The 27,212-nt window shown below is 43.5% G+C and overlaps 1 protein-coding gene across 9 annotated transcripts in view; it reads left to right on the top strand.

Moving 5' to 3' along the window:
- Nucleotides 1–3,565: 3,565 nt before the first annotated feature.
- EHBP1 (EH domain binding protein 1) overlaps nucleotides 3,566–27,212 on the top strand; it is a 212,207-nt gene continuing 188,560 nt past the window's right edge. For 3 of the 9 annotated variants that reach the window (XM_033054322.1, XM_033054320.1, XM_033054323.1), the window contains exons 1-2: nucleotides 3,566–3,803; nucleotides 4,843–5,255. In XM_033054322.1, the coding sequence (XP_032910213.1) occupies nucleotides 5,152–5,255 (104 nt within the window). In that variant the 5' untranslated portion in view covers nucleotides 3,566–3,803; nucleotides 4,843–5,151. Of the gene's footprint in view, nucleotides 3,804–4,842; nucleotides 5,256–27,212 lie in introns of those variants that run through there. The other 6 variants (XM_033054321.1, XM_033054319.2, XM_033054318.1 and 3 more) reach the window with 2 other exon arrangements.

Raw genomic sequence — 27,212 nt, 5'->3', positions numbered from 1 at the left:
GTTGGGATGTGAAGAAACAAAAAACATGTAATGTTATCTATTCCATTACAGAATGGAATGTTATGGTGTAGAGCATCAGTTAGGAACATGTAGGAGAGCAGGAGAATGGTGCTTTACACCTATTACTGAGGTCAGTGCAAATTTTCCACTGCTTTCATTAACAAGGGATCAAAGGTTTGATGGGATCTAGAAATACAAGGAGGTTAAAATGTGGCAGGTATAGGTAACCTCATGTATACAGACCTTTGCCTCAGAAAGCAGAATGCTCTTGCAAATCTGACACAATCCAATTCCTTGATTTCCTCAGTGACATTTCTGCAGGCTCATGTACAGAAGGACAGAGAAATGGAGATTTATGACAGCTATTCCTAGCAAAGGTCATTTCTTGATTGGTGAACAACCTGTCCTTAGTCACACTGATGACGAGGCGTTGAAGGATAAGGGAGAGGCTGGAGAGCTTTAAAGCTTGACAGGAATAACAGAAATAGAGCATAGATCATCTCTGTACTTGGGCAAGGCAGCTTGAATTCTTCCACCATCAGTCAAAGCCAGAGAGCAGGAGGCAAAATCCAGAAAAAAAAAATACAGAGGGATTTCTGTGGAGATTGTAAGGGAGTCTGAGTGTTGAAATAACAAGGGGAAAAGAGGAGTCACAGAGCATGAGTTTTTGGATAGCAAGGGCATCCTTGGTGAAACCAGCTGCTTATAAAGAACAGGGTCAGGTTGCTCTGGGGCCTTCCTGCTCAGCCCCACCAACTTCCCAGCTTGAGCAGCTCTCAGCATCCTGTCCCATGCCACTTCCAAAACAAATAATACACAAACAACACAAATACACTTCCTCAGCTGTCCTTCCATTGGCAGCAAGGAAGGCAGCAGATGTGATGTGCATATGGTTTAAATTGATTATGTCATACACACTAAATAATAAAACATTACCTACCTTTTAATCACATGACTGTTCTTCCTGCTTGCAGAAGAGATTTGACACTACATAAAATGAAGCACCATATTTTGTAATCAGAAGGACCCTTCTGGGAGTCACTCAGGAGAGCTGTACACTCAGCCACTGACCTTAAAAGAGAGCATTTGGTACCTTGGTGAAACCAGCTTTGCTTGTTTTCAAGCTCATAATATTGGATTAAGTAAAAATGTGATCATTTCCCCAAAGCTTGCCTCAGCTGAGATGAGCTATGGTTTGAGCTGGGTCATTGTCACAAAACAGGCTTGTGGCCAGCAGGACCACTCAATAAATATTTGCAATATGGAAATGAAATCAACACAGGGGGTCCTTGCTGACCCATCTGCGTGCTCTGACACAAGGAGGAGCTTTGGGGCTCTTCATCCATGTCCTTGCTAATCCCTTCTTGCCATTTATTGGTTCCTCTGGGCTGTGAGCTGCCAGTAGAAGTCACAAGAGCTTGGAGTTGGTCTGGTGTAAGACTCAGTCCAGTAACCTAAGAACGCTGTGGTGGCCTCTAGCTTCCAATCTGCAGCTGAAGATCTCACCCTTCCTCCCACAGTAATTCCTCATATTCTTTGAAACCTCCTAAGGCTTCCCCTAAAATTGCAAGAACTGAGGATGGCTGCTCTTAAGCAATTATCTATAAACTGCCTATTGTCCAATTTTTGTGTTGTATTTCTCCCCACACAGCAAAGGCAAAAGCAGCCTTACACCGTGTACCTCCCAGGCCTGATGTAACTTGAATCCAAAAGCTATGAAGGAAATGGAAAATGTTAATAAATAATGATGTTTGAAACACAAGTCACTGAACAAACCACCAGTCCTTCTGTGTTTATTCCACCGGACAGAAAATGTCTATCTCAGTTTGAGGAAAGTAAGATCTTGGTCATAGGTATGTCTTACAAATTAGCTGGTGCTGCAGGTTATTCAAGAGATAAATCAGAGAAGCTCACAGATTAACTTTTGGTAATATATTCAGAATAAAGACAACTTTCCAAATAAAATCAGCACAACTGATTACTTAAAAAAAAAGGAGAACCACTGGCTCTTCCAGGACAGCTCCATCCAAGTGCACACCCTCTGGCAGCTGGGGTAAGGGGCTGAAGAGTAATACATTATAAGCAAGGGCTGACCTTTTCAATAGCCCAAATATTCAACCTCTCTGAAGTAACTTAGCTCAGCTTAGGCCTGTGGCCATGCACACAGGCATTCTTTTCCTCCTTTCACTCCAGCCACTGAACGCTGGCAGCCTCTGCGATATGCCAGCACAGCGAGAGGCAGCTTAGGGGAAAGGAGGAAAACACTGGGATAAGGAGCTTTCCAGACTGTGGATCAGGCTTGGACTCCATTTCGTTTGTCATAGGAAAGAACACAGAGAACTGCAAAGCCCCGAGGCTTCAATTTTACAGCTGCTCTCAGAGCTCCACTGCATTATCTTCCTTATTTCCCTGTGCTTCCACTTGATAGCTGGCTTAGTTTCTGACTTGGCTGGCTGATAGGTTTAGGATTAGCTCCTAGAGATCACGCAACCATGCTACCCTGGCTCTGGAATCCACCTACAGCAAATGGCGCTTGGGGAACCCAAATTTAAACACACCTGTACGAGTGTCCAGAGGGGACGTGGGCAACAAGCAGCGGGAACCGGAGTAAGTCCCCGGTTAATTTTACATTAATGCTGGAACCCAGCACCGAGGGTTAGCATCATGGTCCCGACACCTCCTTCATGGCACTGCAGTGTAGGTGAAGCGTTCAGCCAGCGTGGCTGCGGGGAATTCACAGCCGAATTCCTCAGGGATCACCCCTCTCACTGCTCCCTTCTGCCTTGCAGATCCTTTAACACAAAACTGCGCAGAACATCCAGCCCCCGCCGCCTGGGTGCCGCTCCCAGAGTACGCAGGTTATAGCAGCAAAGAAACATCGTCCTGCCTGCGGAATTCAATTTCCATCAATTTCCCGTCCGCACCCGAACTCTGGAGCCCCTAAAGGACCGGGGCCTGCGCTGCAGGACTTGGGTCAGGCCTGGTGTCTGACCGACCCCTCCTCAGGGCGGGCCCAGCGCAGGGACTGCCCGACTGTCCCTCGCCTCGATCCACGGCCGCTCCCTCCCTTCAGCCGCTCCGCGCCCACCTCACGGGAGGCATCTTTGGTTCCCTCCTGGTTCCCTCCCGGCTCCCTCCGGCCCTGCCCCAGCCCTTTCCTTCCCGCCGCTCCCCGGCCCTCGAGCGGCGGCAACTCCCGGGGCCGGCGGTGGGACCCCGCCCCTGCGCTCATCCAGCTGCTTTAGGAAGCACCGTAGCCAATCGCGGGGTGCTTTGGCGCTGACAGACGGCCGCACTGACCTATCGAGTAGCCCCTCCTCACAAGGGGCCCCGCCTCCCCGGCTCCGTGACCAGTCAGAGCGGACGTGGAGTGGGGGGGGGGGCGGGAAAATAATATGCAAATCCTCCTCCCCCACGCCTCCACCCTCCGCTGATTGACAGCCACCGCACCCAATGGGCTGCTGAGGCTCGCGGCGGGCCAATGGTGCTGCAGAGGGCTCGCGGCGGGGCGGGCCCGGCGGGGGCTGGGGAGCGGCGGGCCGGGTAAGGCGCGGCGCAACGCCGGCAGGAGGGCGATGGTAGCCGCGTGAGGCGCGCTGCGACCCGCGCTGTCTGCCCGCCCGGCGCGGAGAGCGGCGGGGGATTGGTGCTCGCCATGAGGCTGCGGGAGGACGGGGACAGCCGCAGGGTGCTGCCGGCGGCGGGGCTGCCGCAGTAATGGGCAGCGGCAGCGCTGACTCTCGCCTGCCGTGTGGTGCCAGCGCGCCCGCCCGGCGGGACCGCCCGGGAGGAGCCGGCGGCAGGTGAGTGCCGCACGGGGAGCCACCCGTCCCCTCCCGCCGCTCCCTTCCCCGCTCCTCGCCGGTGGCGTTTTAATTTTTAAACGGCTCCGGCTCCCGGCCAAGGGCGGGGGGCGCTGCCCCGGCGGGCTGGGCGCGGGGGTGACACGGGCTGTGAGGCGGAGCGAGGCGCTCCTCGCCCGGGGCTCCGTGGGGACCCCCTCTCCCGGGGGCCATTCTACTTCAGGCAGCCTCCTCTCCAGCCTGGATGCCATCCTACTCTGACTTCTGGCCAGCTGCGGCCAGCTTGTGCTTCCCTATATTCCTAACGAAGAGGCTTTTTCATCCGCACACAGCGCAGATGCTGTTTTCATTCCGAGGGAGGAGACCCACCTGTGTTCGTCCTCTCCCTTGTCACCTCCCTGATGATCGTTCCTCAGTGCAGGATGGAGAAACATTTCCATTTCTATATGATGCAGCGAGGAAGATGGGGAATCCTGGGTAGCCAGGACTCGGGAAATGCCCTTCCTCTCTTGTCCTCCTCCTCACCCTGGCACAGGCATTTGGGCAGCAGCATTCCCTTTCTGTCTTCTTGGTCCTTCTCTGTGGGCAGAGGAATGAAAGCAGAGGTGTGTTAGAGAAAACAACTGTTACACCTTTTGTCGTCAAGACAAAGAACTTAATCTCTCCGTGTCCCTCTGGGTGCATATTGGCAGCACCTCAGCCACTTTGCGTTGCTTCCCGGAGATGCTTCACAGGGATTCGGTGTGGCCCTGAGCTGCCCTTTGTTGTTGTTGTTGCCAGTTATGATGCTGCTGATAATAGGATATGTTGATATGTTTCCGAACAGTCTCGTGGTTTGAATTCCTGAAATTGCGGCAGTATTTTTATTTATTTATTTTATTGGGTTGGGGGGAGGTGGTATGTGGATGACAACAGAAAGGGGCTATGTTCTTGGGGTTGACTGCAGTTTTTTGGAAGGTGGGAGATCACATGCAATTGCAACACTTAGTATGAAGTGTATTAACCAATGCTTTCTATTCCTGTCTTATTTGTCTTCCAGTCCTGCAGTCTTCCCTTCATCTACTGTGTGAAGAATGATGATTCCATGAGAGAAGTTCCTTTCCATTACATGTCTACTGCTACTGCATGCTGCTCCTGGCCAGTGATGAGCCATTCTGCTAGACTGGGATTTACCCTGAGGAGGGGAGAGGCAGAATATGAATTGTAGACATCACATCAAGTTTCTCACACACTCTTTTTACTGTGTCTGTATATAAATCTGCTAATATCAAGCACACACACTCTTTGAAACCTACATTGGTATTCACACAGTTGCTGCTGTGTAAGAGGACTGGTATTACTCACCATCATGGCTTCAGTTTGGAAAAGACTGCAGCGTGTTGGGAAACATGCATCCAAGTTCCAGTTTGTGGCCTCCTACCAGGAATTGATGGTTGAGTGCACCAAAAAATGGTAAGAAGCAGCTCATGTTGCTATAAAAAGTGGAGTAAGTTGCTGGTGCTGAAATAGGAAGGATGTTGCTCACTGTGTATTGTGTGGTGGGTGCATTGCTCTTTCATCCCCTTACTTTCTCTTGCCAGCCCATTGCAGAAGCAGCTGCATGTGCTGCTTGTCTTCCTCAGTGAGTGCTGGCTTTGCTGCATGGTTACCCTGGACCTACTGGATTTGTTCTGTAGGATTGATATTTTAGGCTGGCATTGTTTTTACCTTGCAGAGTTCGTTAACTTGCACCTGTGACTTGGTGTGGTTTTGGTTGTTGGTTTTGAGTTTTTAATGGGACTTTTTTGTTTGGTTTTTATTTATTTATTTCTTAGTGTTTCTCATGAGCTCTTTCCCAACTGCTATTTCAACTTGGTGATGCTGAAGATTATCTCCTGACACTTGTGTTGTTTGACAGAGGCATTGGAGATCAGTCCTGGCATGGTGGTTATGGGACGTATGGGTTGGATGCCCATTTTGACTTTTGACTTCCTTACCTGAGGAGGTCATGTTTCTCCTTCTTTTCCAATTTTATTTTCCATGTTTTAACAGGAAGAGGCAAGAGGCAGGTCCTTGGGAATGCCCTTAAGGTGTTTGTTTAGTCAGACAGGAATTTTGTGCGATGGTGGTCCAGTTGGATGGCTTTGGAGCTGACTGGACAGCAGTTAATGGTGTGGGCCTGGCACATTGTCTTTCCTGTGCAAAATGAGCTTAAATAAATCTGCTAGGCAAAACTAGAGGCAGCTTTAAAATAGTCAGGGTAAGATCTCCATTATATAAATATTTAACTGCTGTTTTATGTATTTGTAATATTGATGTTGCTGACATAATTGCTCACATTAGTGTGAGCATGTAGTGTCAGGGTATGAACAAAATGCTTTCCAGACCTTGTGGACTGAGATGTTCAAATTGCCTTGTAATAAACTGCAGTCTCCTTTCTAATACTTGGCCTTTCTTCTTGTTGGCACGTTTGGCACTTGCATTGGCTGCTTTCACTGGTTATGAGTAATTGCCTCTACAAATTTAAATTCTATCTCTTGGAGTAGGAAATCTCTGTCAAATATGCTGGAAGGCTGTGCACTGCTCTGTCTTAAAGGAGCACTGTCAGGTTAAACGTTTTGGATTTTTTTAGCTAGTTGTCTTCACGCCTGGAATATTTAAGAAACAGAATTTTCCTGGAAGTTGAGCTTGCTTTCACATAGTAAACTACAAATGGAAACACTGTAGAAGTTGAAAGAGTCTGTCCTGATCCTCATGGGATCTGCTGTCCCAGGGAGGAGTTTCTACAGTAATTTTAGTTGATCAAGTTTATTTCAGCAGTTGGGTTTATTACTTTTTGTATTCTGTTTGCATTAACTAGGCTGTTTTAAGTTTCATTTTCATTTTGATTCACTTGTTGCTGAGAATTTGCAGAATGCTTTAGCACTAAAGTATAAATCCTGCAGGGGAATGTTTGCATTGGAATTGCAGCTAACCTTTCCTTGGTTTAAGAAAAAGTCATATACAAAAGTTCTCTTGTGAAGTATCTTATTATTTTAGAAACAGGCAGCCTAGTGGTTAATCACAACTGAGAGTGCCCACCTAGCAAAATATCTGTGTATGAAGTAGTGAGAACCATTCAAAACCTCAGATTTGCAACTAATTTTTTGCAAAAAGGTCGTTCTTCTGAACCTTCATTTCACATGCTTGGGTTTAAATATAGACAAGATCAGTGCTTGTGTTGGTTATTACAAAGGAACAGTATGGTTGTGAAATGTGGATGAATTCTAGGAAAAATCACAATAGGGGAAAACATAACTCATAAAGTCCTTTGACTGTAAGCTTTTTGATTCTGCTTCCTGTTATTTTGAGAACCTCAACAAAAATGTTCTTTAAGCATGCAACCTAAAATATTATATTCCTGCTGCAAATCAAACTTCCTAAGTCAAACTTCTATAGAAACAAAGGGTTAAATATTTATGTATTTTGAGAGCCTTCAACTAAGTGTTTCTGTAACTTCGGAGAAGATACAGTTTCTGTGCATGCTGACAGGATCACTGCTTCATCTGTTTCTAAGTCTTGCCTCTGAGTTTGGCTCTTGTGAGAACAAAACACAAGAAATGAGCTCCATATGCTGTTCTTGCTGAAAGCACTCAATATATATTAAGTGTCAGTGCTGTAGTCTGTAGTTTGTTTGATTGAAATGTAGTAAGCAGCGAGTTATTTTAATGTACTGGCATTTTAACAATGCAGTGTTTCTGGAGGAAAAGAATGCTCCATTCATATTATAAAGTAAATGACAACACAGTCATAAACACAGTGGAACTAAGAAGTGTCTGTGAGCAAGGATTGTGCATGACCAAAACAGGCTGTGTGCCTCTTCATGATCTGCTATCTTCTGTTAGTTTTGCATTTGTCTGACTCTTCAGAAAATGACTAGTGTGTTAGAATATTTTTGTACTGATTGTGGATGGTTTGCAAGGTTGGGTGAATTTCTGGTTGGCTTCAATACACTTTGTTTCCTCTGGACTTGTATTGATTGGAGGGGGTTTTTTGTTTGTTTTGTTTTTTGATTTAAACTTAGCTGTTATTTAGTTTTGTTTTGAATTTAGAGCATAGGTCCTGCTCTTTTTTCCCCTGGCATTCTCCTGGCGCTGTGAGAAGTTGCCACTGCTGTGATGATGCTGCTTCACTTTTTTAAAGGATTATCTCTAGGTACAGCAGCATTTGGCCAGATTGGGCTGAAACCTCTCCTTGCTTTTTGTCCTGTCTGTAATTTCTAATTCTTGTCTTTACAAATGGTTACAGACAGCCACTCTAAAATGATTGCTTTTCATTGGTAGTGTGTTTGGGGGAGATAGGCCGTGATGGAGTGTCCAGTGTTGTCACTGTTCCTTATTTTTCAGATAATTAACAGGACTGAGTCACTTCTGTGGCATTTTGGCAGCTCCCACTGACCCAGACCTAATTATTGTGGCTGCTCAGTACTTTTGAAAAATTGAACAGTTGGTTTATTTAGAACCTTTCATTAAAAATAAATAAATAAACAGATGTAGTCTTGGTCTTTAATATGGATTAGTGACTCTTGCTACTGCAAAAACATAGTACTTTGCATTAATCATATAAACAGTTGATTTTTTTGAAAGGTGCTTGCTTGAAAGTGCTGGAGTGTGTCATCCTCTGTTTACCCTTGAACTAAGCTGGGGCAGCTCAGGATTTTCCACACAGCCTCACCAGTGAACTGCAGCCCTGGCCTGAAAGGACCACGTGTGATACGAGGGAGTTAATTCAGTGCTTATCCTCAGTGCAGCGTCACTGAATAAAACCAGAAATCAGTCTCACTCATTTTGCTTAGGCTTCTACAGAAACACTGTGTTTCCTGCTGTGTGCTGTCAGGGCAGAGGGTTGCTGTGTGGGGCAGGAGTGTGCTGGGTGTGCCTGGCAGGTGGAGTGCTGTGACGTGTACAGGGGACCCGGTCCAGTTGCCTGAACATTGGTGTCAGGCCCAGTTTGGGATGCCTTTGGGTTTTCTGCCAGTCTGCAGAAGCCCAGGTCTCCTGTTGATCCTGGTTCAAGCTACCAGCCCAGCATCAATCTCTTGTGTACCCTGGGGCTGCCCAGCTGCTGGAGGCCTCTGTTCAGGCAGCTGAGTCAAGGCTTGTCTGAGATCCAGGCTCAGCAGAGGAGGAAACTTCTCCTTTGACCCAGAGATCAGTTCCAGTACGTAGAGCTGAAGCTCTGATAGCAGTTTTATAAAGCTATTGAAGCATCTGCTGCTTAACACATGAGCTCTTTGGGGTGGCTTTTATATTTCCTTATTGTTGTGTGATATCTCACAAGTCAAGGACTCGATAGAGGCTTCAAATGTAGTATTGACTGGTTTCCACAGAGAATGGCTGAACTTCGAGGGTTGAGGTTGCCAGGTTCCTAACTTGTCATTGTTCGTTGGATGCTTTTATGAGTGAGAAAGCTGCTCACCTGAACATAGGGGCTAACTGCTTACAAAGTCTGGAAAAGAGTAAACAGAGGCTTTTATACAGAATTTGTGTTCAGGAGTTGCTTTAGAGATAAAGGAGCATGTACTTCTTGTATAATGTTTGTAATGTCTGTCATCTCTGACATGAACTGCTTTGCTTTTAAATCCTGCTTACAAATACAGTGAGCCATGATGTTTAAAAGGGTTAAACTTTTCATAGGTTCAGAAGTTTTATCTGAAGACAGGCTTCATGTCCATGAGGCAAGCTGCCTATTTTTGTATCGATTAGGTCTGGTTTGAAGTAGGTTTTCCCTTTTCAAATACACATATTTCTCTTTTGGAAATGAAGTAAGGCTTAATCTTTCTCTTTTTTTTTTTTTTTCCCCCCCCCTCCGAAAGGCTTTAGCCATCTGTTTTCCTCTTCTATTGTAGTTTAATAACTGGATGCTGCAGGAATCTTAAGATTTGGCATGCATTGTGCATGGGAGAGAAATGAGCTTTTTGAGATTCCATGGTTCACACTGATTTGCTTTCCTTCTGCTTGCTGCTTTCCAGCAAACCCGTCGGTGCCGAAGGCCACCAAAAGAACTGGGCTTAACTGGTTGCTGTAGAATCCTTGTTTGCTGCATGGGGTCAGGCTGTCACATTGCTCAATTAATTTTCTTGCTTTGCATGGTTGTTAGAGGGGATTTAATGAGTACCTAAGTGCATTTGACTATCAAGGATGATCATATTGAATCTCTTTGAATTAGTTTTGCTGTGCATTGTGCTGTTGTGTCATGGGCTTGCTCTGCAGAGTTTTTGATCAGATTGGGATGTTGCTCATACAGGTGTACTGTAGCATGTATAACTTGTGCAAGGAAAGCACTGTGCAATTTCTCTTATGTTTTATCTTCTGTTCTTCTCAATGAAATTGTCCTTAAACTTTTTATTGAGTTCTGATTCCACACTAAATAATCTCCATTTACAAACACACTTCAGCATTTTCTTTGCCATTCATTTCTGGTTTTGACTGAGGATTTTTTTAAGGGCTTAAATTGTGTGTCAAACATACTCTTCCCAAATAATCACCACCAGCTGCCTTACAGCTGTCTTCCCCTTTTATTTCTGCAGTCAATTAAAACACATTTACTGTCCACACACAAAAACAATTCTCCTCTGTCACTTTTCATCTCTCCTTTTTTGTATCAAAAAGAAAATCCTTCATTGCAGAAACCTAGATTTGCTCCTATGGACTCTGCCTGACTTCTGTTAGGAGGTTGTCTACCAATCCCAGCTCCTTAACGCCAGCTGCTTTCCTTCCCTACCTTGTCAAGCTCCCCTTCTTTTACAGCCTCGGGTCTGTTCTATGGACCCCAAATCAGGAATTTCTCATCAAATGTTGTCTGCATATTGGCATCAAAGAAATTTCAGTAGGAAAGCTACGAGTGTTTGTGAAGTCTTTCTTGCTGATGACTTTTTAGGTTGTCAGTGCTGCACATTTATACCCATTTTCTATTTACAGCAATGTTTTCAGAGTGCTTGTGGTTTTGTGTCCAGTTTCTAAAAGAATGCGTTGATAGATGCAGGCACAAAGTTTAGTATCTGTAGGGTAGAAAGGTTTGACAGAAAAACTTGTTTTGAATTCTGTTTGTCTCTGAAAGACACATTTCTTTTCAACAATTCCTTTTTTCCTGTCCTAGCAGTAACAAAAAGAATTAGCGAAAGCAGAAAATGTTCAGTTATATCCAGGTGTAGACAAATTTCATTTTAATGGTCAGTTAGAGTGGTGAAGAAGTCTCCTTGAATGAATAAAACACACCACCTTATGTTCTAACATAGCTTTATTTTTTGAGAGAGAAACTGCATGTGTGCATAACTTCCTCACAGTTTTGGAGCCAATAAAACCTTCCTCTGTACCTGCAGGCACTGGGATGCACACATCCAGTAAAGAAAGCGTGCTGTTCATTTGAACCCAGTGGACTTGAAGTGCAATAATGATTTAATTTTTTTTTTCAGGGTTGGATCCTTGTGAATATTCTTTTCAGCTCTTTGTGCTATGAGGTGAAATAAAATAAAATATTACCACATTGTGTAGGCCTCATATGAGCTGAGTCTGCCATCTCTTAGACTGCTCAGGCTGTATAGTGCCAGTCTGTTGCTTCAATTAGTTTTTAATTGGTTGGAGAGAGCTGAAGTCCCTTTGACAGTTTAGTGTGAATAAGGAGAGAAGGAGGAGGAGGCTGGTAAGGTTGACTAAATCTGAGGAAACTCTTCTTATAAAACAAACCCTTCAGCTACGGTTAGTTAAAACATTCTGCTTGGGTGGCTTTATGAGAATATGGGGGTGGGTGTGTGTGTGTTTATTTACTTCTAAAAGCTTTCCCAGTTTACTCTGAGGGGAGTGTGTGAAGTGTGTGTTTGTTTCCCTTGCCCCTCTCTCTCGTTTCACTCCTTGGGGTTGAAGCTGGCCCTGGCAGGCTGTTTGCCACCTTGTGGGACACTCCTTGAGCTGCCGTCTGCACAAAGTCTGTCTTATGTGTCCTGGAGTGGACTCTGAAACACAGAAACTGTGCAGATGAACTTTTGTTCCTTACTTTAAGATATGCGCAGAGCAGCAGGGTAAATAAAGCTGTCCTTGTTTCCTTCCTCCTGTCTTTATTGGAAAAATGTCTTTCTGCAGCGTACAGTTTCTGTAAGTTCACCAGAGGACCAGAGGTTCTCATTTGGAAGCTGTGTGTTTTGGCCGTGGAGGTATAGGGTAGCTGTGGCTTTTGGCACCTGGAGAGGCATTGCAGGGATTTGGGAGCTGTGGGTTAAGCACGAGCTAAAATTAGTAGAACCATAACTAAAATTGCTGTTGTCTGAGGCTCTGACTCATGAGTCCTGAGTCCAGGAGTGGAGCGGGATGTCACTGTCCCTAAGCAGCAGTTGTGTTGTGCCCTGAAGCAGAGGCAGGGTGACAGCGAGGCTGCGAGGTGTGCTAGTATTAAGTGCCATCAACTTCAGCTCCCATTTGTGAGGCGAATGTGAACTGCAGCAGCTGAGGGAAAGACACACGTCCCTTGTGCTGCCCTGATGCAATGGGGAGGAAAATCTGCCAGAGCAGTGAGATGAGCCACAGCTGCAGGCAAGAGCATCTTAGAGTGCTTCAGCTAAATCACCCAGATCCTGAGTCAGTGCCCTGTGCTGTCACTGTAGGGCTTCAAAGTGCACAAGCTTTTGAGATGAATCAGAAGTGCATGCCCTTCTGAACTACAGTTTCTAGCTGCCTGCAAACCTGTAAAGATGAGCAGTGCAGAAGTAATTCTTGTTTGCCTGTTGAGTCTCTCTTTGTAGTGGAGAGCCATTATTGGGGGTTCTTTTTGTTTCTAATTTATTATTATTTAAGGAGACTTTCTTGAGGATTACTCCATAGCTGTGGCCAGGCTCTGCAGCTGCTTAACTGTCTGCAGCTGCTGAGCTGTAGTTTCTGTGGCTCTGTGTATTTATTTTAGCACAAACTGGTTTTGGGTTTTATTTCATGTGCATGCTCCCACAGTCGTTCCGTGGGCTTTGTTTTGGGTGAGCTGCTGTATCAGCTTAACAGCACACAAGCAGCTCTGACCTTTCATTTCTAATGGGTCTGTTTTGAAAAATTGCTTCGTTGATGACCAAACGTCACAAGGGCAAAATAACTTCTAGTTCCAGAAACAACTGAATTGGAGCAATCCAGGGTGTTTTAAGACTCTCCTACCACATCAGTTTTGGCTTCTGTACTACTGCTGCTCATTTCCTGTGTGCCACCTCCTCAAGCACCTGTAATGCGCAGTCACCCTTCATGTTCAGTGGCTTCTTTTTCTCTCCCAAGAAGTGCTGTTTGCTGCCTTGGTGCTGTAGGACGGGTCAGGGCTGTCTGGGGCTGCTGGGTGGGTGGCACTGGCTGCTGCGGTGGGAGATGTGGGCTCTGATGGGTGTGCAGCTTTGCTGGGAGCGTTTATTCATCTGCTCCTGTTAGAACAAGCCCTGCCACCTTTTGCCTAGGCCAGGCAGACAAAAGACATTCCCTAAGTCAGCTCTTCCATTAGGTATGTTGCTGCCTGATGCCCTAGGATGATAGCTGTCCTGACCTTTCTTTAGGGCTAAACTGATGCAGTGATGCCTCTGCTTTTACATCAGCTGTCATAAACTAACTTTCCCCTCCCAGCTGTGCTTGAGAAGAGTATTTGCATAGCCAGTACTGTTAATACCAAAAATTGTATTGAATAAAGTAACTGGATAATCTGGATCATTGAATCACGCTGTACTCTGCTGCTCAGCGAGTACTGTGAATTTCCTTGACTTTCAGTGTCTGCTCGTTGAGTAAACTCTGAATCCCTTTGTTTATGTCAGTACACAGGAAGAGATTCAAAAGAACAATAAAAAGCTGTCAGGAGTTCTCTTTTCCAGGAGAGATCTAACTCAGATCTGTAAATTTCCAAACCAACATGTTGCTGATTTATCTTTGGTTTATTAGCAGAGGATTTAACCCTGACAGCTCCGGGTGACACCTGACATGGTTACAGCTCTGGACTAACAGCTCTGGCCATGCTGACAGGTGGGCAAATCTATTTGGCTGTGTTTTCTAGCTGTACCTGTCTTTTATCAGTTGTGTCTCTTGACAAACCACTAAATCAGTTTTCCATTTCCAGCAGGTAACTTGAGCAATAGCTGTATAAAACTGTGAGAAATTTCAAGAGAACAAGATTTTTAAACTTCTCTTTAAGAGCAGATCTTAACTGGATGGAGTGCTTGGAGTGTCTCTTGAATGAGTGAATTCCCCTTGCATTCCTTCATCTTTGACATGTAGGAAAATTCTAAGAATGAGAAAGGCCTGACACATTTTTTTACCACTTCCTCTCATACCACAAAAATTGAAAGAATTTATAACAGTGTTACTTGGTTTTGAGGCATATTTAGGATGGCTTTCTTCTGGCTTTCTTTTACTGTTAACACTTTTTGAAAGATACTTTTGAAAAATACAATGTTGTTTTCACACCTCTTTCCCCCCCCAACCCCCCCGCCCCTTTTTTTTATGACTGGGAGTGTGGGAAAGGGAATCAGGGGTTGTAAGCTCTGCTTTTATTTTTTTGTTTGTTAGTGGGTTTTTTAATCTTTACTGCTAAAATGGTTTGCTTTCTTCCCTGTAGATGGCTACTCTGAACATGTCTACATATCCATTCAAGATACTGGGATAGACAGTCTTAAAGCAGGAAAGGAATTATTTCCTTTTCCGTAGATTCCTTTTTTCCCTATACTAAATAGGATTTGATTTCTTTTTTTAAGTTTTGGCTGAAAGCTCACCAAGAGTAATCTTAACATCCTGAATTCTCATAGCCCCTGATGTAATCCAGGGATGTTTTGCTGGAGGATTGGGAGTGTGTGATCACCCCTAGTGCTAGAATTATAAATGTGCAGTGCTTGAGACATGGTGCTTTCTTCAGTATGTGACTGTAAGACTGTTCTGTCGGCTGGGCAGTGGTGGGGGGAAAAGGCAACTTCTCCTTCCTGCCCCCACAAATCCTTCCCTCTTATCTGGGAAGAAAAGGTGAAAGCCTGAAGCTGCTGCCAGGAGAGTGCTGGCATACAACACTGTTATGGTTGATGCTGTCAGTGGTTATGACAAGTTTTCTGCCCTATTGTTGGTTTTGAACCTTAGGCCTCTCCCTTCTTCTTGGCTTTGCTTCATAGAGGGAAAGGTTTTTTGGTTATGTTAAAATACACATTAGTTTTCTGTCTGGCCAGCAAATTTAGCCTTACATCACAAAGTTTCAGCAGGCAATTTCAACTAAGGTTTGCAGGGGTGGAAACCTCCAGCTATTATTTCCATGGCTTGTGTCACAAAGGGCCTCTGGGTGGAAGAGAGGAGTCTTGGTCAGACCCTATGTCTGCAGGTAAAAGTCCAGTACCTTCACCTTTTATTAGACACTGTAGAATCTGCAAGGGCAAAAGCTACTGGCTGCCCAGCCTCTTTCCCTGTGCCTGGAACTAGGATTTGTGTCAGTTTGTGCTTCCATGTGGCCATTTGGGCAGGGTATTTTTGGAGCAGGGAGCTGCTAGATACATTTCTGTGTTTCTCTGTTCCCCATCTGTTCCTGGAGCCACCTCCTGCTCTAGCTGCCTCAGGAGAAGCTGTATTGCAAGGGAAAATTGCAGTAAATGCAGGAATTGCCTGTGTTTTCAGGGCTGGGTGTTCATCTGACCCATCAGCAGTCGTTTCTGTATTGCTGGTAGAGGCTAATGCTGTAGTACAGTGGCAGGTGACAGTGCCTTGTCTCCTTTCCTGTTGCTCTACTGGAAACAGGAATATGGACATTTTTTGCCCGTAGATTCAGTCTTATTGTCTGGAGTGAACCCTAATAAAGCATTTACAGCACAAAAGACTGCTTCCTCCTGGGGAAAAAAATGCTGACTTCAGTAAATAAATTTATTTCAGACAAACTTGTTCTTAGGGAACTAGATCATATGCTGTAGGGGGAAGAATAATACTGCTACTTTTAGCAATAGCTGTTAAAAGGAGGATGATTACTTGACTTGCAGTTAATGGTAAAGTCAACGAACTGTAATTTTAAAAAAAGAGAATAATCTTGAGCTATTCTTGGCTATAGGAAGACTGCAATTTATCCTGATTTGTTTGTGTTCACCTCATTGTGAGAACTGTCAGTACCTCTTAGGGTTGACAACCCCATTAAGACCTAGAGAAGCAGAAACCTGCTGCCTTGTTAACCTTACAGAATGAGTGTTCTGCCCTCGTCTTCCTCCTGTGCTGTGCCATAGATGAGCTTGGAGAAACCTTGGTTGGTCTTCTATGGGACTAGTTTCTTCTTTGTTGCCCTAGAAAGCCTTTTAAAATGGTGAACCTTGCAGCTTTTTCATGGAATACTCACCTGTCTTGTTTCAGCATTGCTTAGAGATGGGCAGGATGTGCTGTGAGGTGGTCTGAGCTGGTGGAGAAACAACAAGGGAGCAGGGAGCAGAACGGGAGGCTTTTCTCCCTTTTTGAATGTCTTCTGGTCTGTGTGACCAACAAGAAGCAAGGTAGATCCTGATGGGTTTGGAGCTTCAAAAACAGAGATATAAATATGAGCAACCAGTGTGTGAAACAAAAACAATTGTTTCAGAGAACAACCATGGAGCCTTCTTGTGTTTCTGCCAACATCAACTCTGATTAGCCTAGGTTTTATGGGTGGCATCTTAACTCCTTAAACTGAACACCCCTTCCAGCAAGGAAGTTAAGGTGGGGAGACATTTCTGGAAGCTGGTAACACATGACAAGGAAGTGTCACTGTTGCATAGTAAGGACAGATATATGGTTCAAGATGTGGTGTGTATGTATAAAATCAATGTATGTAATGGAACCATCTTAAGGGGATGGAAAGCCTGGATGCTGATGGTGAATAGCAAAAGGACTGGCTGTTGCTAGTGAGTGGCACATTTGGTCTACCCTTGGTTACCCTGGGAGACTTCCAGGTGTGCTGTGGTGCACATGGGCTCAGCAGGGCCACAGATCTCCCTTTCCTTACAACCTCAAGCCTTCTTGCTGGTAATTAAGTAACTTTGAAATAGTGAAGCTTTTTATGTTACTGAAATACTCAAAATTGTAGCAGGCCCCAAGGCCTTTGTTCTTCCATTGAATATAATCCCCATAATCAGCTGTAATCAGATTTTTGTGTGTTATTCAGGCAGATGTTTGCTGACCCAGGCCATGGAAAATTCTTATGACAAAGTGTGTCCTCTATAAAATGGGAACTCCCTGTGTCATGTTGAGCTTTCAGACTTGATTTTGCTGAACAAGCAGTGTGCATGTATGTGTGCTTGGACCTTGTCTGTAGGCAGCAGCTCCACTGTTCTGCTGAGCCTGAGCAATCATACATGTCCCACAACACCTATCCTTCCCTTTGGCTTTGCCAAATAGATATGAGTGCTTCTCTTTCATGATTCATGATAATCAGAGTTCTTTCAGAATTATTTTAAAAGGGAGGTTCCATCTTCTCTGGGTGAATGCTAATTAGGATTTCACCACTTTTTGAGTGAGTGTGATAGTAACAATCATACAGTGAATGAAGAAATCTAAATTTAAAGTGTTCCATGAGTTCTTTTCTGTGCTGAATGAAAACAAACTGCTTCATTTAAATATTTATACCTTTAAGGTACAGATAGAGGAAGTCTGGCTATTGATATGATATCTGAGTATTCTTTTTATAACATTTTCTAAGACTTATAGTTTTGCAAATAAAACTGCAGCATGTGTCAAACCTTCCCCCATGGTTTTAGTCAGTTCAAATTGATGCTTCAATATCCTAAAGCTGATGCATCCTTTTATTGTCATCACACTGTATTTTCTTCACTGTGTAACAGTTTTCCATACTGGTGCCATGCTCTAGTTTCCAGGTGGCTGATGTGAAAAGGAGAGGAATAGAGCAGCATACACCATATACACCTATGCTGTGGGAGTTTAATTTTTTTATCCCAATGCAAGTTCCCAGTCACATCAAAGAAATTGCAAACAATGTTCTCTCTCTCTTCAGATGCAGCCAGAAGCAGCAGAATGATTTTTGAGAATACTGAAACTAGAAGAGCTTGCAAAACATACAGGCTTACAGTTTCTAAAAGTGGTAGTAAAAGTTATTCTTGTTCCTTATGTAAATAGTTCTGTGTCAGTCAGTTTAGCACCTTCCTTTGTTCAGAGCAGACTTGATAAATTTTGTGCATTTTTTTCTGTTTAAGTATTTTTTACTTGGAGGGTGGAACAAAACCTTTATTTCTCCTTCTCTTGCAGTGTGGTCCATTGGTAGAAACAAAAGTCAGAAAATCCTGGTTCTGCAGTAGGCTTCCTTTCAACTTCCTTTGCAACTGTACAGAAAATGCATTTTTTCTATCGTTCCTTAATTTGAGTGCACAAATCATCCTTCATCAACTTTTCTACATTTTTACATCCACAGTTACTTCTAAGCAGGATTTATATCTCCTGTTAAAGGCCAGATGGTAGCAGCTCTCTCTTCAGTGGTAACGGTGTAAAACTACAAAATGGCACTTTGCTCTGTGGAAATAAAGTGCTAACGATTTCTCTGCGCAGAAATTCTGCAACCACAAAGCTCTATTACTAATCCAGTCTTACAAGACTGCTGTGTGGTAGAGAAAAATGATCCCTGTTTTATGTCTCTGAAACTGAGATACAAAAATTGTGCAGAAGGTGCAAGAAACACTCTCTGTACTCCAGGAATTGTATGAGTGCAAATTCATGATAGCAACATGCTACATAACTGAAGAAAAAACTGCAAGTTATGCTTTGCCAACTTAAAAGAGTGGCCCCACCCTATGTCTTTTTTCAGTATGTATCATGTTAATAATGAGGTTATTTACAAGTGTGTTTGGTCAGAGTGGAAACTGTTGTAGATCATATTGAGGTTGAGCAAGACCAGTGGAGCAGAGTACGTGAGAAAAAATGTGACAGAAAGCTCTGGAGGGGAGATGACCAGTGATCATTGATCTACGATTACTGGTTTTTGGAAGGTTTTTGTTGTGGGGAAGGTTTTTTCTTTGTTTTCTATTTGCTTTTCAAATTACACGTCCAAGGAGTGATATGTAATTAAGAGTATGTATACACACTGTCTGGATTAGACTTGCTGATTTTAAATTTTTTTTTCCCCCTCTACATTACTGTAGAATTTATTCTGTAATTTATTTTCTGCATTATAGCTTTTTCTTTCATATCACATCCATAAAATTGGTCCCAAAATGTAATGTTTGTGGAAGAGAGAATGTAAATGTCGCGAGGGTGTGGGGAGAGAGACATTTTATTTTCTACCCTCAAAAAAATGCCAAGAAACCTATGCACTGTGTTTGTTGTTATTATTTTACTTGTTTGTTGCTCCAGCATATCTGTTCTGTGACTTATTGTAGGAAGAGCTAGGGGTAGCACGAGACATTTGAAATATTGATAAGGCTGAACTGCCAGAATGGCTCTGAGTTTGGTCAGAGACAGACTATATTTTTGCCTCTTGACTCTCTCAAGAGAAGCAAACCCCCTTCACCACTCAGAATCGCCAGTCTGGCTTGTGGCTGATTCTTGAAGACCAGGATTGTACAGAAATGAAACACTTCAAAGGCAGAAAAAAAACGTAGGTACTTGTATGTCTGGTGCTGTTAATGTGATGAAGCTAGCCATGTGCCATCTTTATTTCCCAGGTTTTTTTTCACTTTGATTGAACTCCTTTTTCTTTGCATTTTTAGATTTCTTTGCATTATTTCAGCAATGTGAGGTGATTTTGCAAAAGCCAATGTCTAGTTCTGGTTTACACTTGGACTTAATTTTCTCCAAAACACTTCTTTCCATTGGCTTTGAAGTTTGAGGGTTTCAGTGGCCCAGAACATCTTTGCCCATTAACTGCACTGGAGTGAGTGAGTAAATTCACACCTCATTTGGTGCTATATTGCTTGTCTGGCTGCAGAACAAACAAACACAAGCCTGTATATGTCAAACTGACCACCGGCTGAAGAGCCAGAGCAAGGGGAAATAAATCTCCCGACCTCCCCGCAGGGGAAGGGGCTGAAGGGTGTGACCTGCCAGGTCTGCTTTTGTCTGGGTCCAGCTGAAGCTGCAGTGCTGAGCACAGGGGTTTCACTTCCTCAGATGGACAGCTTTGGGGAAGGAAAGTCGCTGAGAAGTGTTGGTGCTGCACGGGGCAGGGAGTGAAACAAGAACTCGCGGTGCCAGTGCCCATCTGTCAGAGCTGGAGGGACAAGGTTGAGTTAACAGATCGAGCTCAGATGTTCTCTGTAAGATCTTGTCTATGCTCAGAAAGTGGAAGACTTAAGGAGAGCTGACTTAAAGCATGAAGTGCATAAATAAAGCCTTGCTGAACACACTCGATTCGAGAGATTTGCTCATCACTGTGGGAGCCTCAATTTCCCTGAGTGCTGCTCCATGGGCCTGCCTTTTTCTTGGAAACTCTCGTGGTGCTGCAATGGGGGTGAGCAGGTGTGTGCAGTGCAGGCCCTGCCAAGCCTGGCCTTCCATCTGAATGCTCCAGGAGGAAATATGTCAAAATTTTGCAGACTTCAACTTCTGAGCCTTGTTTGTTTTAAAGATGAAAAGTGCATTTTGTGTAAAATACGCTGAAATATGTGGAAAATCTTATTTTGCAGAATCCAAGGAGTTTGTGTTCCCACGCATCTCTATTGTCTGTGTTGATGATTCTGCACATAGCTGGTTTTCCCCCCCAGTGCTCTGTGTGAACTGTGCACAGCTAAAATTGATTCTCATTCCCTTGATAGTTAGTTTGCAGAGTGGATTTTATTTATTTGGCTTCTTTGACCTTAACTAGACAAATGTATTATAATTCCTATTTGAAATGGAATAATTCACAGCAAGTTATCATAATTTCATTTACTGTAATACCCTTCTAAAAGCTTGAAATTAAAATTTTTCCTCTTGTTTATCCTCACTTAGTACCAGATTCTGCAGCCCTTAATCTGGTAGGAGGTGTGTGCCTTTCACTGGAAGGACACTGTTCCTCACTTGGCACAACAAGGTGTTGCAGTAGTTTTGAGAGGCTTTGTCTTTTACTCTCAGTGGACGGCTCTCCTCCCTTTGCCAGATAAAAAGTATATTTTCCTCCAGAAACCAGTCTAGCTTCCCTTTTTATTCACCTTTCTGCTTCCAAGGAGACCTGCTTTGCACACCAGACACATTTGTACTTACAGATAAAAAATTTTTGAATTAGAATAAAATTGAAATCTAGGGTGAGACAAAATACTTAATCTTTTAAGCTGTATGCACTGTGGGGTAGAGTGGCTCTGTCTCTTTATCCCTTTGCCTCATTTAATGGTACAAGACTGGAATCCAGCCTGCAAGATATCAAATCCACATAATGAAAAATCTGGCCAGCACCCAGGTGTTTTCTGTGGCTGAAGATGTTGCTTTACAACTATGCCATGGTACAGCCCTTCAACTGTGTAAGGAAGCCAGCAGGCTAAAACACAACCAGGCATTTCACAATAGCATGGAAATGGTACAGGTTCTGTCTGGTTTAGGCTGAGCTGAAATACCAACCATGACAGCACAGAAAGAAGAGAGAAGGCAGCACAGTAACCAAGGTAGTGGCTGGCTTTAGTCTCAGTCTCCAGTTAAAATTTTGACTTTGAAGGAATTGATATTTGTGTCTTCATTGGGAATATAAGTAAGGACAGGACAGTGTTAATTTTTAGCAGCTTAAATCTCAAAAATTCTGGGTATATAAAGGAGCTTGAGGAGTGTCCTCCTGATGGTTATCAGTAACCAGAGTGGGTACAGCCTAGTGTACTGAAAAAAAAGTGAGGGACCACTACTCAGTTCCTTCTGTCGGGAGCTGGGACAAAAGGCTACCATGCTGTGTTGGTGGGAGTGCCTGACTTGAGTGAAAGCTAGTTGTAACAGAAGAATATTTTATAGGAGGATTATTTTTAAAAATATCAACAGAAGAACCTGTCTGGCTGAAAGGTACTATTTCTCTGTGTGTTTTCAGCATCAGCAGGAATTCAGCTATAATGTAGGCACTGTAGGTTTGCTTTTTTCACTGAAAACCATGCTTAAAGCTATCAGAATAAATATGCTATTACTTTTCAGTTTAGCTGGTCTCAAAGTGAATAGCTAAAATCCAGTTCAAATTGCTGCTAGGCATCTGACAAGCTGCAGTTATTGGCAAAATTTGTCTAGGTCCTTAATTGTTGCTGTTCTTAGGTAGTTTTTGGATCTTGGAACAGCAATGTTTCATCAATTGTATTTGCAAAGTATGAAGTCTCTATTTCAAAAACTTTCCAGTTTTTAAAAGCTGTAAGATTTTTGGGTTTTTTACATTTTAAAATAGAAATAGAGGTCTTTCAGTTCGGCTGGTTTTGTTTGCTTGTTTGGGTTTTTGTGTTTTGTTTGGGGGTTTTTTTGGTTGGTTTGGCTTTTTTTCCCCCATTTTTATTTTTGATTTATTTTTAACTGTATCAAACCCCTGTACCCCTATATCAAGTACCTCCTGGCAGGAGGATTTGCTTTGTCTGAAGTATCCATGAGTCAACATACTTTTTTTCTTAGCCAATACTTGCTGCTGGTATATAAGCCATGGCTGTTACTTTGAGGGCATTAATGAAAAGGCTTGGTCAGTTTTAGCTTCCTAAAAATGATACAAATGTTTAGACTTTGAGTGTACGAAGAACTGTTGAGCTGTAAATGGAAATAATCTCTGTTTTTGAGATTGATTTCTGTAATCAGAAGTGGCAAGTTTTGTTTCAGGAGGCAGCTTTGAAGCTGTGTAACAGCTTATTTAAACAGATTGAGATAGAAGAGGAAGAATCATTCTAATTTTGCAGTCTTTAGAACAGTTATTTAGCTGCAAATACTGATGGAATAATTTTGCTTCTCATTCCATACCTCCATTATAAATAGCTCTTGAAAGGTCACCATTGTGAAATAGGGCATCTCATGGGAAATGATCATGGCAGTTTCCAGTTCCCTGGAAACCATATACAAAAATCTTGTAAATCTAGTAATTTTTTCATTAACATGCAAGAAAATCATAGCTTTGATGTTGACAACCAGCTACATATAGCTTACTGCTGCTAAATTTGCCACGTTTGCCCATTCTCAATTTTTACATTTTGACAGTCTCACTAAGCTTGGAGAAGATGAGGTCAGTTGAGGCTCTGGGTTTTTTTGTTTTGTTTGGTGTGTAAATGTGTGACTTTGGTGGGGACCCAAGTTTCAGTGCAAGGTTCTTGTGTCTCTTTGTGGTGTTTTTAGGCTGTGCCTACTTCAGAGATTTGCAACAGCCAGTGCATTATTGCAGTTGGTAGTATGTTCTGGGTTTGTGCCCCTGGAGGGTGGCAGAAAGATGTGTTGTGTTTAGGAGTGTTTCCCCCAGGACCTGGGGGCTTTGCTGAAAGCAGGGGACTCAGTCCTGCTTGGTCATACAAGCAAGGGGATGCCAGAATCAGGGCAGAGAAAGCAGTGCAAGACCTCATCCTTCAATACCTTCCTTCCCCAGAAGTGGGTTCATACTGCTCGATGCCGTGTCTCTTGTGGCTGTGGGTAGGAGCACCTGGCAATATTTGCAAAGTCTTTCTCCTGGGCAGCAACTCCTTTTTCTCCTGGGAAAGGAGGTAGCACAGCATGCCATGGCTTCACTAGGCCCTCTCCAGCCCCACCCCCCCCCTTTTTTTTTTCCTCCTTGTGATAATAATTTGCAAAAGCAAAAGGAGGCTGCTGACAGATGAAGAAGCTTTTAATTGGGGAACTCACTCTGCATAAGCCAGGAGTGCCTATGTCTCAAAATAAATATGGATTAATTTAGGGCTCGGTAGAGTGATCATTTGGAAAACTAAATATGAATTTGTATCACACCAGCCCTTCCACACTGCTTCTATGGCATGGACACAGCATACCAGGAATCTGCCCCTCAGCTTGCTGAATGCCTGTGTTTGTTTTCCGTGGGGTTCTGTGAAACTCCACAGTCTGCACTGCCTTTACTTCTTCAAGCATTTTCAAGCATTTATTCAAGCTTTTCAACCTTACAAATCTCAGAGGCAGACTGCCATGTGTCTTAGCACTCATTTGGTTTTTGTAGGCATCAGCCTTTTTTTTTTTTTTTTTTTCCCCTAGCTGTTTTAAACATCTCAGTTCCGTAATCTGGGCAGCAGAGATGGTGATAGGAATTTTCTCTTCTGGGCAAACTCTATGAACTGGTACCATTCCACCCATGCTGCCCACTCAGAAGTTTTTAGCATGTTCACAATTTCTGTGCATCTTCAACAGTAGAAGTTGCTTTGTGTAATCCAAAACATACTCTTAAATAATAAAAACAAACAAAACCCTGGTGTTGGTTTGGAAGGGAGCTTTAAAAGATACATGGTGCCAGATTATTCTTCTCCTGCTTTTGCAGAACTGTAATCTTCTTTGGGATGTGTCCATGGATAGCAGGCAGAGGGGGAGGATGGAGGCATTAATGCACTGTAGCTTCTGAAAGTTATTTTGTCCGAGTCCTAATGTGGATGTTGGGATTTCTGTGGAATGGGAGTATAGACCTTTGTTCAGGTATCTGTGTGTAAATGTCAAACTTGATCGGGCAGTAAGAACACCAAAGATCATCCTTCTCTTCAATTGCTCATGTAGGCTATGCAGAATTTCTTAAACATTTTAGACAAATTGGAGAAGGAAGTGTCTATTGTGAATAGTTGATGTTCCTGAAACCGTGGTTTTGGTGCAAGATACAATTTTATGTTCTGCAGGAATGACAGAAAAATGATTTCTAATCTCTGTTTTTTGCAGACTGAAAACCAGTAAAACCTTATGTTTGAATGCTATTTGACACAGAAATAAAAGGGAATAGGGTCTGATCAAAACTGACAATGTTGTGCCGAAAAGTCTTTTGCATATTTTTTAGTACAAAAAGGTATCGTTTATGAGGGCATCAGGCAGCATTTGTCAGTCAAAAAGTTTTATTTTAGTTATTTTTTAGAAATATTTTTTATCATAAGAATGCACCTAACAATTATACTTCAGTGCTTCAAAATAAGAAGGGATAGCATTCAATTGGGCATCCTCAGTAAGGCACGTACATTATTGTATAGAGATTATTTTTGGTCTATAGGTAGAGGTATGAGTAGGACTAAAATCAAAGGGAGGCTTGATGTTGCTCAGTGTCTGCCTTGAGATTTTCTGAGTGCTGTATAGTAGCGAGGACAGGAGATAGAATTAGAATTCAAAATTTCTCTCTCAGTTTGCTAAAACTGTTCCTGGATTCTTGTTAATAATCTGTTTTTTTGTCTCATGGCACACTGAGAGGGGCAGGTGATGCTGACCAGAGGTGCCAGCTGAGGAGGGGCAGGACGTGGAGGGGCTGGGGGGGGCTGCATTTGGGTTCCAGAGCAGGGACAGGGTCAGGCACTTCACCTCCTCAGGCCAGCTTTGAGATGCAGCGTTATACCTGAGGTGAAATAGCGGTTTTTCTCTGGCTGTTTTGTGTTTATCCACGTGGCAGTACTCCGGGAAGGGGATCAGCGCTGGGAGTTCAGCGGGGTCACGGCAGGTCAGGTCCCGGCGGACTGCGCAGGCGGCTTTGTGGAGTTCCTGCTCTGCTCAGGAGGAACAACCTACCAACTTGAAACAGAAAACCTTTTTTTTTTTGTCTGAAAAAAAAAAAAATTAAAAATTTTTATTTTCATTTTTATTATTAAAATGCAGACTAAATATTCTGGTAAAAGAGCATAAAAAGGGAAATAACGCATCTGAAAAAGATCTGGCTCACGGCAGCTCCTTGCTGTGAACTTTCCGCTGTGAACTTTCCACTGCGAAGCAACACTTTCCATTGAAGGTTTGTCTGAATGGCCCTGTGCTCCTCCCTGCCAGTCAGCCTGAGCGGAGCTGACTGCGGAGGTCGGTGTGACAAGCTTTCCTGAAGCTGCTCCTGGACATTTTAGGCATGGTTTGTGATCGAGTGCTGGGGGATGTTTGTGAGCTCTGGCTGTGCGGGGCGAACGCGTGGAGCGAGCGCTGCCGGAGTAAATGTCTGCCTAAGGGGAGTGGCTGTGATTATGCAAGGGTGAGATGAGGAACACACGCTGCCCTTCCTGGGCAGTGCTCAGCCCCTCCTGCTGACAGCAGGGCTAAGCTGGACCACGCCAAGAAAGCTTCCAATGGAGGGCAGCTGGATGGCACCTAAAACTCAGGGACTAGTCAAGGCATCTTTGTGCTGCTGCCAAAAGGATGGTAAAGAGCACAATTTCTGAAGACTTTGTGTATTCTGCAATGTAAAATTCTGTTGCAAAAAGCTTTAAGGCAAAACTTTGGTAGATAGCTCTGCAGAGGGGTTTTTGCTGCAATAACTCTTTGGAAAATGAAGTAAAATCTGCCCTTGTTGCTTTTTTCTGAATAATAGATGAACTTGGGTTTTGTTTAATTCAGCTCATCCTGCAAACTTCATTTGTGTTTGGCTTGAGAAAATCAAGTAATCCACATTCCACTCTCAGCCTTGCAAGTAGATGCTCTGCAGATTCAGTAGGTCTGACTGCACTTGTAAAATAGGTCAGTGTCTTGCTTTTTCCCTATTTTGTATAAACCAAGCAAAACCAGTCTAGAGCTTCTTTTGAAAAGCCAAGCATAATCTTGAGATATAGGTCTTGTAGAGGTCAGTCTGTTTAGCAGCAGACATATAAAAAAGTCTAAAACTCACTTCACAGGGGGAATTAACAGGCTTGTGTAGTCTTGAAAAAATCTGTAGAGACCTCTGGTGGGAAGAAATGGAGGAATTTTCTGTGTTAGAAAGTGAAGATGTAGAGGTGGATGGATCTCAGCTGTGACATCCTCTTGCTTTCTCTGTTTTAAGGATTTCTCTTTTGAAATTTCCTGGGCTTGCTAAAACTACTGAATGGTTTTAATGATGAAAGAACAAACTTTGTCTTATTTTAGGGGCTTGATGCATAGTCCACAATAAGTTGTATTGAGAGAATGCTTTGACAGTCTGACATAACTCTTTTGGATGGCACAGGCCATACCCACGAGTCTATACTTCCACCATGGAAGTTAAGGTGAGGTGGGGAAGAAGACCCCCAAACCCCTTCCTGAAATGCACAACTTTCTCTTGTAATGTACATCATCTTATAATTATCTCAGAGGGGTTTTACCTGCACTGCATTTTATTCTCCTCTTAATGTCTCTGGCTTTTGCAATCAGTGCTGTACTTGCACACAGCAAGAGGGCTCATTTGGCAAATACATCAATGCATGACATCATTCCTACAGTGTCTCTGGGCCTGTTTAAAGCATTGGCAGTATTTAACTGCACTTCCTGCAGCTGTAGGCAGCTGTGAAATTTGGGTGATCGTGAGGGACAGGAAATTCAGGAAAAAACCTCGGTACAAGGCTCACAAAAGGCTGAGGCCTGATTAGTTCCTTGCTAATGGTAATACACGGCAATAGCACAGGAGCTAGTGCACTGCAAAGAGTGCTTTTCA

Source organism: Catharus ustulatus, chromosome 3 (genome assembly GCF_009819885.2).
Source record: "Catharus ustulatus isolate bCatUst1 chromosome 3, bCatUst1.pri.v2, whole genome shotgun sequence".
NCBI classification, from domain to species: domain Eukaryota; kingdom Metazoa; phylum Chordata; class Aves; order Passeriformes; family Turdidae; genus Catharus; species Catharus ustulatus.
This window is presented reverse-complemented; position numbering and strand designations above follow the sequence as displayed.